The 19,433-nt window shown below is 44.3% G+C and overlaps 1 protein-coding gene across 5 annotated transcripts in view; it reads right to left on the minus strand.

The window, feature by feature from the left end:
• ZYG11B (zyg-11 family member B, cell cycle regulator) overlaps positions 1-19,433 on the minus strand; it is a 45,110-nt gene that overhangs the window by 11,108 nt on the left and 14,569 nt on the right. For all 5 annotated transcript variants that reach the window (XM_033915780.1, XM_033915781.1, XM_033915777.1 and 2 more), the window contains exons 3-8: positions 16,087-16,841; positions 12,061-12,201; positions 11,380-11,556; positions 10,509-10,573; positions 5,876-5,975; positions 5,729-5,779 (exon numbers count right to left, since the gene is read on the minus strand). In XM_033915780.1, coding sequence (XP_033771671.1) covers positions 5,729-5,779; positions 5,876-5,975; positions 10,509-10,573; positions 11,380-11,556; positions 12,061-12,201; positions 16,087-16,841 — 1,289 coding nt within the window. The remainder of the gene's footprint in view (positions 1-5,728; positions 5,780-5,875; positions 5,976-10,508; positions 10,574-11,379; positions 11,557-12,060; positions 12,202-16,086; positions 16,842-19,433) is intronic.

Here is a 19,433-nt window from a genome sequence, read left to right on the forward strand (position 1 = left end):
GTTTTGACCATCGGGTTAAACCCCCCCCCCCCCCACTAGTTGTGAGGGTTGCAGAGAGCCCACTGTTTGTATTTATGCTCCACCTCCCATCGCTCTGGGATGAGCTCCATCCCCTCAGTTGGTGACAAAGCTTCTAGCAAGTCCTAGAGTGCAAACATAAGAGAGGGTGCAGGGAAACTCCCTGAAAATACATAAGTCTGTTCTACTCTAAATACAAACATTAAACAATGCTTTTAAAACCACTACTAAACGAAACAAAGAAGGTGGTAATGACCACTTACCTGTGTGCCATTTGCACCAATAGTTCTGTATAGTTTATGAATAAATTCTTCTTCATTCCTGATGCTACTGGGCAGCTGATAGAAACAAGATGTCTGACTAAATAGGCATGTCAAACAGAAAGCAGTCTAATATAGATCAGACAGGGTGGGTGTCAAAACTACCAGTTCTGGTTGCAAGAAAGAAGATTAGCAAGGTAAGAACCTAATCTTTACTTCTTGTGCAACAGGACTGATAGTCTTGACCATTGAGTTGTATCAGAGTAGTCCTTGGTTCTTAGGGTGGAAAAGATGAGCCTGCAGTCAGTACTGAGGACCCAAAAGAGGTGTCCAGCCCAGCTGCCACATCCACCCTGTAAAACTTGGTGAACATGTGGAGATTGGACCAAGTTGCTGCCCTGCAAATCTCTGCAAGTGAGACTGCTCTAGACTCTGCTCAAGATGACACGACACTGCAAGTGGAGTGCGCCTTCACGGCCACTGGAGACTGTTTTCTGCTTCCAATGTAGATGGAAGATATGGCCATCCTGATCCACCTGAATATGGTCACTTTAAACGCCGGCCTCCCCCATGTGCTGCATTTTGTAAGCACAAAGAGGTGCTCAGACAGCCGGAACTCGTTGGTCACCTCCAAGTAATGAATCAAAATTAGTCGCACATCCAGGACTTTCAACATATTGTTTTCTTTACTCCTGTAGGTGTGAGAGCTGGGAGGCGCACCTCCTGGTTCATGTGAGAAAACTGGAAACGACTTTCGGTAGGAATGAAGGGTCTGTTTGAATCGAGACGGTAGCCTTCGAGATGTGAAGAAAAGGTTTCCTGCAGTACAGAACCTGCAACTCTAACAACCTTCTCGCTAACATCACAGCCACTAAGAAAACTGTCTTAACTGTCAGATCAATGAGGGATGGACTTGGGAGGGGGGACTGCTACGGCACCTGCAAAGGGGGGAGGGGGTTGCTTGGGCTGCTGGACCGGCTGGAGCTGAAGGAAGGGAGACAGGTGCTGGATTTGGTCTGGGGATTGGTGGGAAGGGAAAGAGGTGCTGGGCCCATGTGGCTGGATTGGAGCTGGAGGGGAGAGGTGCCAGTGCCAGACCCACACCTGGGCGCTGAAGGGAGGGAATACAGGTGTTGGACCCATGGGAAGGGGACTAGAGGGAAGGGAGAGAGCTGCAGGACCTGCAGGAGGAAGAGAGAGAAGGTAAGGGAAAGAGAAAAGCTGAACCAAGGGGATGAAGGAAAAGTAAGTGAAATATTGAACACAGAGTAGGGAGGGAGGAAAGAGAGAGTGTGAAAGACACACTGGTGTGAGGGAGTAAGAAAAGGGAGAGGCTAGACACTGGGAGATATACAAAAAGAGGGGAGATGGTGGGCATGGATGGGAGCTTAGGAACAGGGACAAAAAGGGGAATGCTGCATGGGGTGGTATATGGACACAGAGGGGTAATGCTGGATATGGAAGGGTATATGGACACAGAGAGAAGATGGCTAGACATGGGGGAGAATAACATCGTAGGTGGAAGATGCTGGACAGGGGGGGACATAGGGATATAGAGGAGTAACACTGTACACAGGGGGAGGGAATCAAAGAATGGTGAGATAATGAAGGCGAGGAGGTGGGCACAGGAGACATAGATAAACATGGGTAATAATACATACACAGAAAGAGAAGATGGATGGTGAACATGGAGAAAGAAAAAATCAAATGGTCAGGAGACCCTGGCAAGTGAGTTAAGAGAAGACAAAAGAAAACAGAGAGCAGCAACTGAGACCAACATGATTTGAAGAATAAAATGATGAGACAACAAAAGGTTGAAAAAAGAAAATTTTCATTTTCTGTTTTGTGATTAGAATATATCAGATTTGAAATATGTATCCTGCTAGAGCTGGTGTAATCATAACTGGGGACTGCAAAGCCCGGGTCGTGTTTCTTTAGCTTCTAATTAGCTTAGGGCTCTCTCTGACCAGGGGGAAGTTGCTCTAGTTGGACTCCCCTAACACTATTCCTGTCATATGTGACTGATATTCTGTTAGCATGATTTTTCTGTGTAGCTTTCTGTAATAATTTGGCTTATTCAGTTTTCTCGATAGTGGAGGAGATATTTGTGAAGGGGAGGAGAGACAGGTTTTATTGATCCTTGCTTTGCATTATTTGTGTTTATAAAATGGCAACTATACAGAATATTGTTTATTTTATACTGTACTTTAATAAAATAAATTCAGTATAAAATCATAACTATTCGAGGCTTGTGCTGGTAGGATCAGATATGCGGAGACAAGGCCAATTTTTTCCCCCACGTCATTCTCCAATTTCTGCCTCAGACAAGCCTGGAGTCCAACAGATGGCTTGTTTCTTCAACTGCTGTCCAGTCCCCGACATGGAACTAGACCCTCAGATCCCCACTGGAGCTGTGCGATATCATGTGCAGAGGAATGCAGTTGGCCCCGATCCTGGATAAACTGCCGTGGGACCCGCTCAGTCTGCGCTCAAGCCCACTGTGGACAGAACCTGGGGTGAGATTGCTCTCAAGGGTACAGACCTTGAGCTCGGAGAACTACTGATGCAGACTGGCCATAAGGCATATGCCTGTGGGCTACAGACCTGAACATAAGAACATAAGAACATAAGAATTGCCATCTCCGGATCAGACCCATGGTCCATCGAGTCCGGCGATCCGCACACGCGGAGGCCCAGTCAGGTATACACCTGATTGTTCTAATCACCCATATCCCTCTATGCCTCTCATAAGGAGATGTGCATCTAATTTGCCTTTGAATCCTAGCACAGTGGATTCCTTAATAACCTCCTGTGGAAGAGCATTCCATGCGTCCACCACTCGCTGCGTAAAGCAGAACTTCCTGACATTTGTCCTGGACTTGTCACCCCTTAGCTTCAAACCATGTCCTCTTGTCCGTGTCACATTGGACAATGTAAATAATTTGTTTTTCTGCTCTATTTTATCGATGTCTTTCAGTATTTTGAACGTCTCTATCATGTCCCCTCGCAGCCTCCTCTTCTCAAGGGAGAACAATCCTAGTTTCTTGAGTCGTTCCTCATATTCCAATTTCTCCATACCTCTTATTAGTTTCGTTGCTCGTCTCTGCACCCTCTCCAGCAGTTTTATATCCTTCTTTAGGTTGGGAGACCAATGTTGTACACAGTATTCCAAGTGTGGTCTGACCATTGCTCTATAAAGCGGCATTATGACTTTCTCCGATCTACTCGTGATTCCTTTCTTTATCATGCCCAACATTCTGTTTGCTTTCTTTGCCGCTGCCGCACATTGTGCCGACGTCTTCAGGGTCCTATCTATCAGTACACCCAGGTCCTTTTCTTGTTCGCTCTTTCCCAGAGTTGCTCCTGACATTCTATACTCGTGTTCCTTATTCTTACTACCTAAATGCATTACTTTGCATTTCTCCACGTTGAACTTCATCTGCCATTGCTCTGCCCATTTCTCTAGCTGATACAAATCGCTCTGGAGTTCCTCGCTATCTTCCTGCGATCTGATTTCCCGGCATAGCTTTGTGTCGTCTGCAAACTTAATGATCTCACTGGATATTCCGCCTTCCAGGTCATTGATATACATATTAAATAGAATCGGCCCAAGTACCGAGCCCTGGGGCACACCACTAGTCACTTTCTCCCAGTCTGAGAACTTCCCATTTATGCCCACTCTCTGCTTCCTGTTTTCCAGCCATTTGCCTATCCACCTTTGTATATCTCCCTCTATTCCATGGCTTTGTAGTTTCCTGAGAAGTCTTTCATGCGGAACTTTGTCGAATGCTTTCTGGAAGTCCAAATAAATTATGTCCACCGGCATTCCACTATCAATTTGCTTCTTGCAGCCAGAGATGATCTGGGGTGACCGGGATCCTCTGCAGCACCAAAAGCCTCTGACCGGATAATAAAAACCTGAAAATAATAAAGATTAAACTCGAGCAGAACAGACAGGCTCCCTACTCCTCACTTGTAGAGAATACAGCAGGGGGGAGGGGGTTGATGGGAGGTGGATCATGTAAACAAACAGTGGGTTTTCTACAACCCTCGCAACTAGTGGGGGTTTAACTCGATGGTCAAGATTACCAGTTCTGTTACACAAGAAATTTTATTAAATTTTGAGGCCCCAGGATGCCACCCTGGCCTGTCCCAAACAAGCCCCGAGTCAGGACCCTGCATACAACACCCCCTGGCCAAAACGAGCCTTGGACAGCTCAGAAGACCCTCTTTGTACTCTTCCCGGCCCTACTCTTGTATTTTGGCCTGAAATGGCTGCATTCTAATTGCAGATCCGAATATTGGATCCACTGTTGGACCCACAAATGGGTCCAGGACTGCTCTCGGGGCTCCTGCCAAGCTCCCCCTCCCAAATAAAATGTAATTTTTTTTTTTTACTTTTAACCCTGGTTACAGTAACAGATACACACAGATCTAAGTCCATTTTGGGCCTAGGCTAGTCACCCAAAGTCATGCAGTGTCTAAAGTCCATTCTCAAAAAATATGTCTAAAATTTTTTTTTTTGAACATCCAACCGTTTGATCATCCAGTCTGCCAAGTTGTCTAATTTTATACTGCATTCTTGTCCAAAAAATCATCCAAGTCCAAAACGCCTTGAAAAAGACCTTTTGGTCATGGGAGAGGTCAGAAAATTGATGGACTGGCCACCCAGACATGGCAACAGAGTAGTGGGGCACCTTACAGAGCACTGATGTGAACTTCACAAAAAGGGTGCCACCTAAACATCTGACCACAACTCCCTTGCAGGTCATGATGAGTCCCCCAAAACCTACTATACCCACCTCTCTACCACCCCAACAGCCCTTATGGCTGCAGGTGGCACCTATATGGCAGTACAATAGGGTTTGGGTGGCTGAACATGTTAACCACATAAATGCAGTGGTTAGAGTGGCTTATGGGCTTCACTAGCCCCCCCCCCCCCCCAAGACTACTAAAGTCACCTCTGTGCAGCTCTACTAGGCTTTCCTATGCCAGGCGCTGATGTTCTGGAGGCAGGTATGTATGTTTTTATTTTGATTTTTATGGTGGTGGGAGGGGGTCACTGTGTGTCTGTACTTTGCCCCTGCAGTGGTTATCTGGTCACTTTGGATATCTTCTGGGCACTTATACGTTTCACCTAAGTCACAACATATAAGTTCCTTCTAGACAGTCTCGTCATACTTTCGATTATCACTGCAGAGTGACTAAGTTTGTTCGACCCACCTCCCACCCTAACCATGCCTCGAAAAACACCCCTTTTCGCTCTGGATGCACAGCGGCAGTCAAAAGGCCTAAGATGCCTCTAGATTTGTCTAATACCCATTTCGATTATCGGCACTTGCAACGACCTTTCAGGTCGTCCAAATGCCGATTTAGGCGGGTTTTTAGACGTATTTTCGTTTCGATTATGTACCTCTTAGTGCATTGGATACAACAGATGCTCCACTCACCCTGACAATGAAGAGCTCAGCACCAAGCTGGGCAGTCTGCTCAGTTGAAAGCTATAGAGAAAGACAATATTGGATATAAGTAGCTAAAAAATTGAATGCCCTTGCAACATTACAGATGCAGCTATTAAGGACTTGTGAATGATGTACCTTGGCAGCCAGAATGGAGATTATTGCCACAGCCATCCTTTGCATGTTTTGGTCTTCATGGTTACACAGCCACTGCATGACAAGTTTGGCAGCTTCAAACCTAAAAGGTCATAGCATTTTAAAATAAGCAGTTCTCGCAATATCAGAATGTTGAACAACAACAGAAATATACCAGACAAGACTACCTACCTATGATTTATGTTTGCTAGAAGACTGTAAGCCTATTATTAATGGTTCATCGACATAATCGCGGAAGACAAAGGTGCGCGCCGACAACTAAGCGCAAGACGGAGGCGCGCGCCGAAGAAAATTACTGTTTTTAGGGGCTCCAACAGGGGTTTTTGTTGGGGAGCCCCCCCCACTTTACTTAATACAGATCGCGGCAGCGTTGTGGGGGGTTTGGGGGGTTGTAACCCCCCACATTTTACTGGAAACTTAACTTTTTCCCTAAAAACAGGGAAAAAGTGAAGTTTTCAGTAAAATGTGGGGGGTTACAACCAGTGTTCCCTCTAAGCGGGCGGGTGTTGTGAGCAAACTTTTTTCACTGTGAGCTAAAAATATCGGGCGCCAGCAAGTTATGAGCCAAATAAATATGTTGCTTTCTACCACAGAACTTCCTTACGTTTGTATGGAATCTATCCCCTTTCAACTTTAGAGAGTGCCCTCTCGTTCTCCCTGCCTTAGCTACTAAGTCTATTCCCTTCAGTACCTTGAATGTTTCTATCATGTCCCCTCTCAATCTCCTCTGCTCAAGGGAGAAGAGGCCCAGTTTCTCTAATCTTTCGCTGTACGGCAACTCCTCCAGCCCCTTAACCATACGTGACAAAAAATCAATTCATGTAGCAAATGCTACATTTATCTTTTGGCATGGCCCATCATGTAGCAAATGCTATAACTGATGGGCCATGCCAAAAGATAAATATATATATACTAAAAAATAAAAAATAAAAATAAATATATACTAGGAGTAAAGGGGCATGCAATAAAGCTTTTAAGTAGTAGATTTAAAACAAACCTGGGAAAATATTTTTCATTCAACATGTAATTAAAAAAAGATTTGGATAATTTCCTTAAAAAATCTGCATGACATTATTAAGATGGACTTAGGAAAGCCCACTGCTTATTCCTAGAATAAACAGCATAAAATCTGTTTTACTCTTTTGCACTGTTGTGCTTTCAGCAAAATGTTTTAAACACAAAAACAGAAAATCACATGCACAGGCATTAGGTCACCCAGGCATCTAGAATTAGCAATCTTGCACAGCCAGCCTATGATTGACAGGAGCTGCCAAATCACATTGAAAAGGATGATAAGGAAGGCAGATAAGAGATGGTGGAAGGAAGACAAAACGAAAAGGCAAGAACAAAACTGAAGTAGAAACGAGCCAAACATACAGTATAGCATACAAAAAATGTATGTTTTCCTTTGGCTTCCAAAAACTGATTGGCATCCAAGTTCCCTAAAGTTTCACACAGTCATCTTCTAATAATGTCACCATATACAGTTGGCTTGCCAGAAATATGTTTAGGATGCCACTGCAACTCTACCAACAGCATATTAACTTAACAGTGTAGCTTCAAAATAACTGCATCTCTATCCTTCCCTCCCCCCTGTGGTTTTTAGCATATCTCTCTTCTCATTTCCTCCACTCAGATCTGATCATTCTCTGCTCTCTCTTCCCTTTTCTTCTCTGGTCTTCCTTCTCTATTTTCTGCCTCCATCTAAATTAAATTCTTTCTTACTATTTAGTCCCGTTTCCCTCTTTTCACTGTGTCTACACACAGCTTGTCAGTCACCCCTTTCCCTCACCCCTCCATTATCTTACTATTTTCTTCCCCCTTTATTTATCTCCTCCTTCCATCCAGTATGTGTTCTTTCCCCACTTCCATTCAGCATCTGCTCTCCCTTCTCAACTGACATCCATCTGCCTTCTGCTCTCTCTCCCTTCTTCTCACTTCCATCATCTGTCCCCTTCTCTCTCTCTCTCATCTCCTCCATTCCATCATCTGCCCCTTCTCTCTCTCTCTCTCTCTCCCCCCCCCCAACTTCCATCATCTGCCCCCCTTCCCCTCACCTTTGTGGGTCACTTTCTTTCCCCTGAGGGTGGCTCATGTCACAGGGGAAGCTTTGGCCGAGCAGAACCGCTTGATTGACAGTGGAACTTACTTGATTGATGTCGATGCTGGGGCCCGTTGCCGTTTGAAGGAAAAAAAAAAAGGTGGAAAAAAGGAACCTGTAAAGGCGAGAGGAAGGGAAACCTCCAGGACAGCTGCTTTTTGCCCTCCTTCAGCGGCCCAAGAGTTCAGACCAGCAGCGGCAGCTGTGTATGCTTTTAACTTCGGCACAGAGCTGCCCCTAATCAATAGTTTAGCGCGGTTTCATGAGGCAGCCTCGGGGCCTTTGATAGCCGGCCCGCTTCGATGATGCGATGTGGGCCGGCCTAGCAAAGGCCCCGAGGCTGCCTTATGAAACCGCGCTAAACTATTGATTAGGGGCAGCTCTGTGCCGAAGTTAAAAGCATACACAGCTGCCGCTGCTGGTCTGGAGGTGCGGAGACAAGGCAGGAGGCAAACGCGGTGGAAGGCAGGAGTCCCGGCGAAGGCAGGAGTCCCGGCACAGCGACTGCAACAGGAAGTTGCAAGTCAGTTGACGCCGGCCTTTCGTTGCGGCGGGGACCGAATCCTTCGCGGACCGGCAAGATTTTGTTTGCGGACCGGCGGTTGAAGAACTGTGCTCTACACTGTGTGCGCTGTGACGAGAAACTTGTGCGCTGCGAGGTAATATTTTGTGCGCCAGCGCACCCCAGCGCAGCTTAGCGGGAACTTTACAACCCCCCAAACCCCCCACAACGTGGCGCGATCTGTATTAAGTGGGGGGTTCCCCCCCACACATCCACGTCGGAGCCCCTAAAAACAGTAATTTTCTTCGGCGCACGCCTCCACGCTGCGTTCAATTGTCTGCGCGCGCCTTTGTCCCGGCGCGCTTTTGACCTGACACCATTATTAATCACTGCCACAGGAAACAGGCAAACTAAATGATTTGAATAAGTAAATTGATGACCCAAGTACAACATTATGACTTATGAAGCCATAATTTGTGGTACTTTACTACTTGTTAAACCTTCTTTGGATCGTTATAAAAGCCGACTTTTCTTAATAATGACGGGAATAGCAATGCGAAGAGTTATTATAGATTTAATTATACTTTTTGGTGGGCGAACTTATGTTGCAGTTACAAATATGAAAGAATGAACGCTGAATTTTTGGGATATAGTAATGCATTTAGAAGGGTGTGGAGCCCGTTGACATCATTTGTTGAATTATATTAGTTGTCATGGACCTTTTCTCTGTAGTTACACTTCCCCCTCCCCATTCGCGGTTCCTGCACTCGCGGTTTCATATAATCGTGATTTTTTTCTGGGGAGGGGGAAAATAAAAATAACAGTCTCAATGTAAAAAAAATCCATCTTTTTTTCCTCCCTGCCGCCTTCCCGGCCTTACCTGGTGGTCTAGAGCACTTTCGGGGCAGGAGTGATCTTCCTACGCTCCTGCCCCGTGCAGATCGCCATGAGAAAATGGCTGCTGGGAGTTCCCGTAGTCTCTTGAGACTGTCGGGAACTCCCTACAGCCATTTCCTGATGGCGATCTGCATGGGGCAGGAGCGTAGCAAGATCACTCCTGCCCCGAAAACCCTCTAGACCACCAGGTAAGGCCGGGAAGGCGGCAGGGAGGTGGGGGTGGGTCAGAGCCGGATACTTGCGGTTTTTCGGCATTCGCGGTCCGGCTCTGTCCGTATCCCCCGCGAATGACGAAGGAGAAGTGTAATTCCTTACACAACCAGGGTGGGAGGGAGGTGGGAAGGCATCATTATTTCTTGTATTTCGTTTATTGAAATTCTATATGTGATTATACTCTTATGGATGAATGGGAGGAAGGGGGGGAGAAAATGATTGTTTTCAGAATGTTTGTATATTTAAAGTGCTTTTCCTGATTCGTTTATGTTTAAAATTTTTGCAATGCACTGTTAATATTTGAAAATTAATAAAGTTTTTTTTTTTTTTTAAAGAATAAATAAATTGAACAGCTTTGAATAAATTTAAACTGAAGACCCAGGTTATTCAAGTCTGAATGCAGGGATGACAAACTGATCTTCAAGGGATTGAAGCCAAACCCCTACAAATTACTGAAAGCTCACACATTTCATGAATATATACATGGGTTTCCAAACACTAAACCTTTTGTGGCCCTCAAGAACCAGCACCTCAACAATGCTTAAAATTAGTCTAAGTTTGAAGCACCCCCTCCATTTACATAGCACAAATTCCTAGAATGGAGCTTATGAAGATGATGATGGAATATCAGAAGATAGAAACAAAGAAACCATAACATGATAGGATGAAAATGGGGCCTCAGGGCTTTACATGATAGGCAGGAATATCACCAAAATTCTCTTCCAACCCAAGATGCACCCATGTAAGTCAGCGCCAACTGCAACAGAATCTCTTCAAATTCAACCCCAAACCTTTCTGCTAAGGTTGCTAACAATAACACAAATCTACCCAAAACCCAGGAGGGAGGGGGAGATATTTTGAGCACTATGTGCACTATGCATCTTTATTCTGCTGCTACTTACCTATTGAATGGAACATCCTGCAGAATCCGATCACTACACAGGGACAGAAGGCAGTTCTTCTGCAGCTGTCAAAAGAGGAGAGGCAGGTTTTAATGTTTGCATTTGAAGGATTATTAATGAAGTTGTCCTTCCGCAGAAAAGTGATGTCATGTACTGAATGTCTTGCCAGCTGCATTGCCAGACACTGAAGGTCACATCTCTAGAAGGCTAAACTGCTACTGACTGCAGGGCTTAAAAAGCAGAGGGGAGATTTCTCTCTCTACACCTTTTTTTCCCCCCCAAAATAAATTTTTATTACTTTTATACAATAGTACAGGCGTAGGCAATTCCGGTCCTCGAGAGCCAGAGCCAGGTCAGGTTTTCAGGATATCCACAATAAATATGCATGAGATAGATTTGCATCTCAAGGAGGCAGTGCATGCAAATCCATCTCGTACATATTCACTGTGGATATTCTGAAAACCTGACCTGGCTCTGGCTCTCGAGGACAGGAATTGCCTACCCCTGCAATAGTACATTAAAACAAGTGCAATGATAACTAGCAGTAGAACAGGCCCTCTCTAGACTTTTTAGAAAGGTTAAATGTGATTCTTGCTTGCTGTCTTAGTTCATGGTTTCTGCTTTCCTGCTCTCTCAGATCCTTCCAGACTATCATCCTATACTCGCAGATTACCAGAGTGTTTGGGACTGTGTGGTGGGCGCAGGTTTCAGCAAGCCATCCAGCTGCCTATTTGTGTTACTGAATCCAATGACCTATCTCCACATTCCTTTCGGTATACACAAAATATACTTTTTGTTGTGTTCGCAGGGAGGTTAGAGGATAGTAGGAAAAGCTAAAAGGAAGAGATTGCTTGCATGGGTTGCCCATTACCTGCTGGTGGTTTGGAAAGTGTTCCATTGCTTGCAGTAGTAAATGAGTCACATCAGCCAAGAGTCGGACTGGCATGCCAGCTGCCAGGTCCTGCTTGGTCAGGTTGAAAACACACGCACTTGCTGCTAGCTGAACTGGCAAGTTGGAAGGGTGATTTCTCATTCCAAGAACCACGAGCTGAAACACAATTGGCAGGATCGCGTTACAGTCCCTGTCTGATTTAAATCCAAAGATTGCTCTTGGGATAGCAGAAAGGCAGTTTCTGTTTCAAGAATTTCTTATACAACTGTCCAAAATATAATGAAAGGTTTTGATAACTACTGGTGGTGGTCCACTATTTATGTGTAGAAAAGCTCTTAAGATATGTTACTTTTCCAAGAGTGAAAAGACAACCAGCACACATCCCTACCACTTCAGAGGCTGCAGGTGGTGGCACTCACATATATGGGGAGCTCTGAAATGATTACACAAATAATGGACTTGCTCTTACAGACTCGGCATCCTCAGTAGGGTTTGTAGGACATGGGCACCTTGAGAAGGCCACAGGATGCTATTCACAGACCCAAAGAGTCAGACCATAGCACTAGAACTAACATTTGACTCAGTCTAACGAAATTATATGCTACTATTTTTATCATGAATAAAATTATCCCCTCCCCAGAAGGAAGCACTTCATTTTACCTTCAGCATCTCAGGGGTTGCTCTGTCCATCACATGGGTGAGACTGAAAAGGTGAAAGAGTGCCTCCCTCACAAAGAATGACCTCTCGCTGTATCGCCTTAAAGCTTCGGCAATCTGAGTCACATTTGCTTCTCCCGACACCTTAATGTTCAAAAGGTGGTATGAAACTAGTTAACATATGTACAAGTACAAGTACTCACCTAGTGTTTAAAAGTTCAGAATTCTCAGGAAGCAACAAACAGGTTCCAAAAACTAAAAAGCCACACCCCTTCTTATTGCTTAATATTTCAAAACTATATAAAGAAAACAGCAACAATCAGCCAATTAAAACACTTAATGGAAATAAATAATTATTTTGTAAATTCTCTAAAGTAGCCTGCCTATAATTGTTCGGAAAAGTGTCACAAATTATCCCCAATGGAATGGAATCCGATTGGTTCATACAGTGTGGATATGTGAGATCGTATCTAAAGTGGATCAATCAGATCCAGAGACCAACCTATAACTTATTAGCCTGGCTACCACAGAGGCTCAGGGCAACTGAAGAAGAGCCACTGCAAACACCATTGCTTGACAGCAGAAACTCTACATACTCTGAAATACTGCAGAATGGACGTGGGGGGGGGGGCATTTTCTAAAGTCAAGTTTAGCCTTTTTTTTTTTGCAGAAGATGAACAAAAATCCAGTATCAAACATGGCCATTTTCAAAAATGCTAACCGTCTATCTTGTTTTTTCAAAAATGGCCATTTTTCACATCCAAAAGAAAAATACACAAGACAAGCCATTGGTATATAGGAGGGGTCAGCATTTTTAGTAGACTGGCCACACACACATCTTAGCAGAGCAGTGGGACACCCTAGGGGCAGTGCAGTGAAAGTCACATTAAAAAAAGCCATTCATCATTGGATTTTGGTCCAAGAAGTGTAATGGACAATAAGTGAATTTGTATTATATCATGAAAATTTTGCACATTGGACTTGAAACAGGTTCCAGGTTTTCTAAGCTGCTGGAGGGGAATCTCTGGTGGCAAAAATAAGTTTTTATTGTTAGGTTGTGGTGATTGGATTCATTCTTTAGAGATGTAAGGGGGAGAATAGAATTGATTGCGATATTATAATAAAGCTTCTTTGGTTATATTGTGATTCAAATCTATGTGGTGAGGTAGCTTTCTATTCAATTGTCCTGTAGTACATTAAAAAGTCAGGTACACATCTCACTTTAACCTCCTTATAGTGTATGATGAGCCTCCAAAACCCACCCAAAACCTACTGGACCCAATTGTACACACACCAACGGCCCTTATGTCTGTAGGTGTCTACCTATGTGTAGATATAGTGGGATTTCGGTGGGTTTTGGAAGGCTCACAGATTCCACCTTAAGTGTAGTAGTCGGTGGGGTATGAGCCTGAGTCCCCATATCTGTGGTTGACTACACCACTCACTAGGCTCCTCCAGAGACCTGCCTGCTGCTGTACTAGGCCTGGCCATAACATCTGAAGCTAGCATACAAGCAGGTATGTAATGTTTCGTTCACATCTTTGGGGATGGGGGTGGGAGGGGGGTCAACTGGTCAGTTTTGTACCTGTTTTGACACATATTCGTTATTAAAACTAGACATCTGGGGCTAGACCCAATTGTTACCTGATATATTCTTAAATGTTTAATTATAGCAGAAAAACATCCCAAGTCATAAGTCTGCCCTAGTCCCACCCACACCAGGCCTCTAACACCTCCCCCCCTTCAGATTTAGATGAAATACTGAACAGCAGCATCGATATCCATCTAGAATCTATGTTTTGAAAATAGTGAATTGGAAGCATTTGTTGAGAAAAACGTCCATCTGCCCCCTTTATGCCAATTTTTGGACATTTTTCTCTTAATCCTCCAGTGCCCACCGCTTTGAAATACCAAAGCGACAAAAAGGTGGATACAAGTCCCCATTCCCTTTCCCTTCCGCTCGCTCATTTTCTCCTGTAAATTGTATTTCTCTTTCTTATTTAAAAATGGGCCCCATTCTATGGTTTTAAATTCAGGTTCTCTCTATTCCTCTGCCCGTGCTTCTATAGAATTTTCAGTCAGAGGCAGGAGTGATTAGCAGAGTATTTGAATTGAAACAAAACTACTGATGATAGATGAGCCTTTTGAGTAACCGTGTATCAAAATATCCCTCCTATTTACAATACTATGTACATTATACCTTACCAGCCCTCTGCCAACTGAGTTAACCACACCACTATCCTTCCCATCACTCACACCCTCCCAATTCTGCTAGAGTCTTTTAAAAGGCACCTAAATGGAAGACAGGAAAGGAAATGTAGCCATCCTAATTTGGGGATAAAAGACACAATCAAACAGATTTAAATGGCCAGGCCAATGCAAAAAGCCTGCATGAAAGTTCTCTCATTCCATTACAACATAATACCTCTGTAATTATTTACCTCCGTAAAAATTATGCTGTACAAGATTTTCTCTAGATTTGTAAATTTTTACACTTATAAATACAGTACTCCCCTGAAATTTGCCGGGGTTCTGTTCCAGGAACCCCTGTGAATTTTGAAAAACCACAAATACAGTTTTTCGCCTGTCAAAAGGCTGGGGCGCCGGCGGGTGCAGAAACACTCGTGGTATGCTCCGACCACCTCTTCCTGTTACTAAAGTCAGACTACACCAATCAGAAGCTGATTTGACACGCCAGATAGCGTGTCAAAGCAGCTCCTGATTGGTGTAACCATGATTTTAGTATAAGCAAGTGGCGGTGGGAAAATACCACAAATTACTGAGTCCGCGAACTGCGAATTCGCTGGGGTTACTGTAAATAAATCTCTAACAATAGAATACCGCCTTTGCCTCATGCACTTTCTGGAAGAGAAATACAATTCACAGGAGAAAATGAGCGAGCGGAAGGGAAAGGGAATGGGGACTTGTATCCACCTTTTTGTCGCTTTGGTATTTCAAAGCGGTGGGCACTGGAGGATTAAGTGACTTGCCCAGGGTCACAAGGAGCAGCACTAGGATTTGATCTCACAACCTCTGGGTGCCGAGGCAGCAGCTCAACCAGTGAGCCAGACCTTCAGTCTGTCCTAGTATTGCAATTCTTATGTTCTTATGTAAGCTGAGTATAGGACAATCAAGTCATTGTGACATCACTGATGGGGCTGCCTCTCAGGCACTGGTGGAATGAGGCATTATGACATCACAACGTGAGCTCTGGAATGTTACTACTTTTTTGGATACTGGATTGATGAAGGGGAATGGGGACTTGTATACTGCTTTTTTGTTGCTTTGGCATTTCAAAGCAGTGGGCACCGGAGGATTAAGTGACTTGCCCAAGGTCATAAGGACTGCGACCTACGGGTGCAGAGGCAGCAGCTCAACCAGTGAGCTGCAGCCCTTCCTTCCTTTTCAATATATGCTGCTGAACTTTTGACATAACTTGTACCCCACTAATCTTCTGTAAACCGCATAGAACTTAATGGTATTGCGGTATATAAACTGTTATTATTATTATTATTATAACTTTGGATTTAGCTAGTTCAGGCTAAAGTTCCTCAGTGCTGGGGATGCTCATTTATTTACGCTACATTTAAAGATCAAATGGCAAAGAACCTCAAGGGAGAGAGACTAGGAACCACACAGATGCCTCGATATCTGGTGTGTGATATGAAAGCATCTTATGTTATGTTATGGTTCCAGCGGTTTTGAGGTTTCTAGAATAGTGCATGATACAAAGCCTAATCATGACCTTTGTGTGCTAGAACAAGGTTTTTCATCAATGGGACAGCAATGTGTTAAAAACAAACAAACCAAAACTACAACAATGCACTTGCAGCTAGCTGTGCCGGCAAGTTGGAAGGGCGATTTCTTAATTATTAAGCCATTGACTAAAACATGCACATCTTTTCTTGCTATGTTTTTCAGACAGGTGATGCCATCTATTTGTACAACAGATATTCTAACTGCAAGTTTGTTCTATTTTAACCAATATTAACTTTCTCTGAGAGCACAAATCAGTGAACTAATTCCAACCTTCAGACTTCCTTCTCCAGAGAGGAATTCTGAATACCCAGCTTCTGTGGCAAGCAATCCCACGAAGCGCATCCTGGGCTGCTGTCTGACGAAGGCTTCCACAGCCTTTTCTGTAACATGTTTCCTCCCAGAAACGTCCAGCGACATTAAGTTAGGCAGGATGTCCTTCTCTTCAAGTAGACGGCACGCTATGTCCGACGTAAACTGCTTGTCGTCAGAAATGTCAAGGTGATTCAGGTGCTTCAGTTGCCTAATGATGTCCAGTATCTGGGTTGTTGTCATCTTCAAACACTTCAGATGGTGGATGGTCAGAGACCTGAGTCTGTCCTTGCAGGCCACCAGGGCTGTTATATCGGTCACCGAGGTATTGGATATGTCCAAACTCTCCAGCCTTGGAAGCGAGGCCACATCGGCCAGATCCTCGTTATAGAACAGAACGTTCGTAATGCTCAAAGAGCGCAGCCCCGACAAATGGCTGAAGCACCGTTCGTAAGGGTCCTCCAGTGAAAGGGTTAAGGAATTCAACACAAGGCACTGAAGATTCTGCTGGAGCCATTTGCTTCTGCTGAGTCCACTTATAATGTCCGTGATTGTAATGTCTGCATTCACCCCTGTGGCATCGAGCTCCACTAGCTTGTGGTGGCAAAATGCCTTTTGGAAAGCTATTGCAGAGATTTTGGCTTTTTGGATGCAAGCTCGCTTCAAGCGCATTTGATTGCCACGAAAAATCCCTACAGTCACTTCATTCAGCTGCCCTGGAGAAAAGCAGTAGCAAGAATATGATTAAAATTAATGCATCTCACTACAGATTTCTTTAAAAGATGCTGATTCTAAAGGGGCCTGGCCAACCCAAAGTACCTGGAATACTTAGAGGTAGGCCACAGGATTAAAAGAACATTCAATCAGGCAAGTGACAGAAAAAAACAGAACAGGCCTCTGACAATTATTGCAAACCTACGAAATTAACCTCTACATATGAATTCTGACATAAACTAAGATTTTGATATATGCTGGGGTTTTAGCAGCAAGACAAAGAAAAAATTATGTCTTACCTGATAAAATTTTTTCCTTTACATGCAGCAGATGAATCCAGAGACAAGTGGGTTGTGTCCATCTACCAGCAGATGGAGATAGAGAGTTGCACTTAGCCTTATTAGATGTACAGCCTCTTGGCCAATCAGTATCACTTTTCGCAAAGCATCAAAAAGTAGTCCCAGTAAACTCCTTTTCCACACAGCTGAATAATAACAGAAGAATAAACACCGACTGAAAAAGGTATCCCAAAATCCAAGCATAATACTGAAAAATCTGAGCCAGGGTGGAGCTCTGGATTCATTTGCTGCTTCTAAAGGAAAGAAAATGATCAGGTAAGACATAATTTTTCCTTCCTTAGAGCCAGCAGCAGATGAATCCAGAGGCAAGTTGGAACAAAGCAGTGCCACCATTGCCACCGTAAGAATTTGAAGCCTGAAAGGCAGCGTCGTATCAAGCTGCAGCTTCCAGACTACAGCTTCTGGAGGCATATGTAACATCAACTAATTTGCTGCTCTACCACTTTCATCCATTCAGTTTCCGCCAATGCAACTGGTGGAATGAGTCCCAAATGCAGACAGAAGATGTCTATCAGAAAGTATATAAGTTGAAACAATCACCTCATTAAACCACCGTGCTACAGAAACTTGGCGACAACCGCCCTCTCCTTGTGCTCCAAACCCAAATGAAAAGCTGGTCTGCACAGTGAAAGTCATTCGTGGCTATAAAGGTACTTAAAGAGTACCGTCCAGAACTACTGCTCGTTGAACATGCTATACTTCCTAAAAGCATGAGCCAATGGACAACATAATGAGATATAGGAAAGGCAGAAACAGGACAACTGACCACAAATATCCAGCAAGTCTCTAGCTGGGTAGACATGAAAGGTGAGGGCACGTGTATTTTGCATGTCTCTATTCACTGGACCCCAACAACTGGGAGCTCGCGACCCACAGTGGCAACATCCTGCTGATACAAGATGGCCGCAGGAGCCTGTGGAAAATGCAGCCTCTCCTCTCCCATGCAGGAAAACAGCGAGACTTCTCTCGCCCAACGTGTCCTCTAGAGCAGAGGAGTCGGTGCAGCTACCCAAACCCAGGCCTTACAGGGCTGGATGGTTTGCATTGCACCTCTCAGCTCCCTCAGCTGCAATAACACCAACACTGCGGAGATTCCGATGACAAGAAAAGGTTTAAAGAAAACACTCACCCAAAAAAAAGCAGCTAACTAAAGGAGCTGAACACAGGCATCTGGGAGCAACAGGGACTTAGCTTCTGATAGGGTAAATAGCCGGGAAAGCTCTTACTTAAACTGTGCCTCCTTTTTTTTCCTCCCCAGCACGTGGGAAAGGAGAAATACACAGAAGCTTTAATGAGAGGGAGGGGAAGGGACCTGGGGTGATCAGGTATGTCCCTAAGAGGGTGAGGCAGGGACCTGGAAAGGCTCAGGTGTAGCCCCTAAAGCTGGCAACACTCAGCTAGAACACCCCTCAGCTTAACTGACTAAGGCTTGGACAGGCGCTAACAAACAGAAACCAGGAGCTCTGAGAAACACATCCATCAGCCTGCTGGAGATAAGAGTATACTGGGTGGCCAGGAGACTGTACATCAAATAAGGCTGAGTGAAACTCAGTACATATCTCCACGTGCTGGTAGATGGACACAACCCACTTGTCTCTGGATTCATCTGCTGCTGGTAACCATTAACCTGAGAACAAAATACAATTATCTATAGTATAGTCGTATGTACTGTACAGATCTAAAATCTGTAAAAAAACAGGTTCATATCTCCATCTAGGCAATTCAGTAAGACCTTCAGGAAGCTGCATCCTGAAAGGCAAGGAGCTGGTGTCCATGTGATCCATTTACTCCAGCACCATGCACCCTGACAGGACTGTGGTGATATGTCACAATATTCTGAAGAAAGCATCTACGTTTCCAAAAATATATAACAGTATTATCTCTCAGTTGGTTTTCTTTTGCTATAGTTCTTTGCAAATAAATCTCTTAGTGGAATGGCTCGTACACACGTATATGTTGCATGAAGTCAAACAGCTTTTCTCAGGATAGGTGCAGTCCATCCTCAAATTACTTTCTTTTCTGATATGACCCTACTGTTCTATCTCATTAAACAAATGTTATCATGTTATACAAGTCTCCAGCCAAGTCAGAACTATTAGGCTGTGCAGGATATTTCTCATGTGCACAAATGCTAAATCAGAGAATGTGAGGCATCTGAAACCCCCTACACAGGTAAAGGTATCTGCCAGGATCCCATCCAGTCCCCTCACAGCAAAAGAGACCTGTAAGAAGGGC

The sequence above is a fragment of the Geotrypetes seraphini genome, chromosome 12 (genome assembly GCF_902459505.1).
Source record: "Geotrypetes seraphini chromosome 12, aGeoSer1.1, whole genome shotgun sequence".
Taxonomy (NCBI): Eukaryota; Metazoa; Chordata; class Amphibia; order Gymnophiona; family Dermophiidae; genus Geotrypetes; species Geotrypetes seraphini.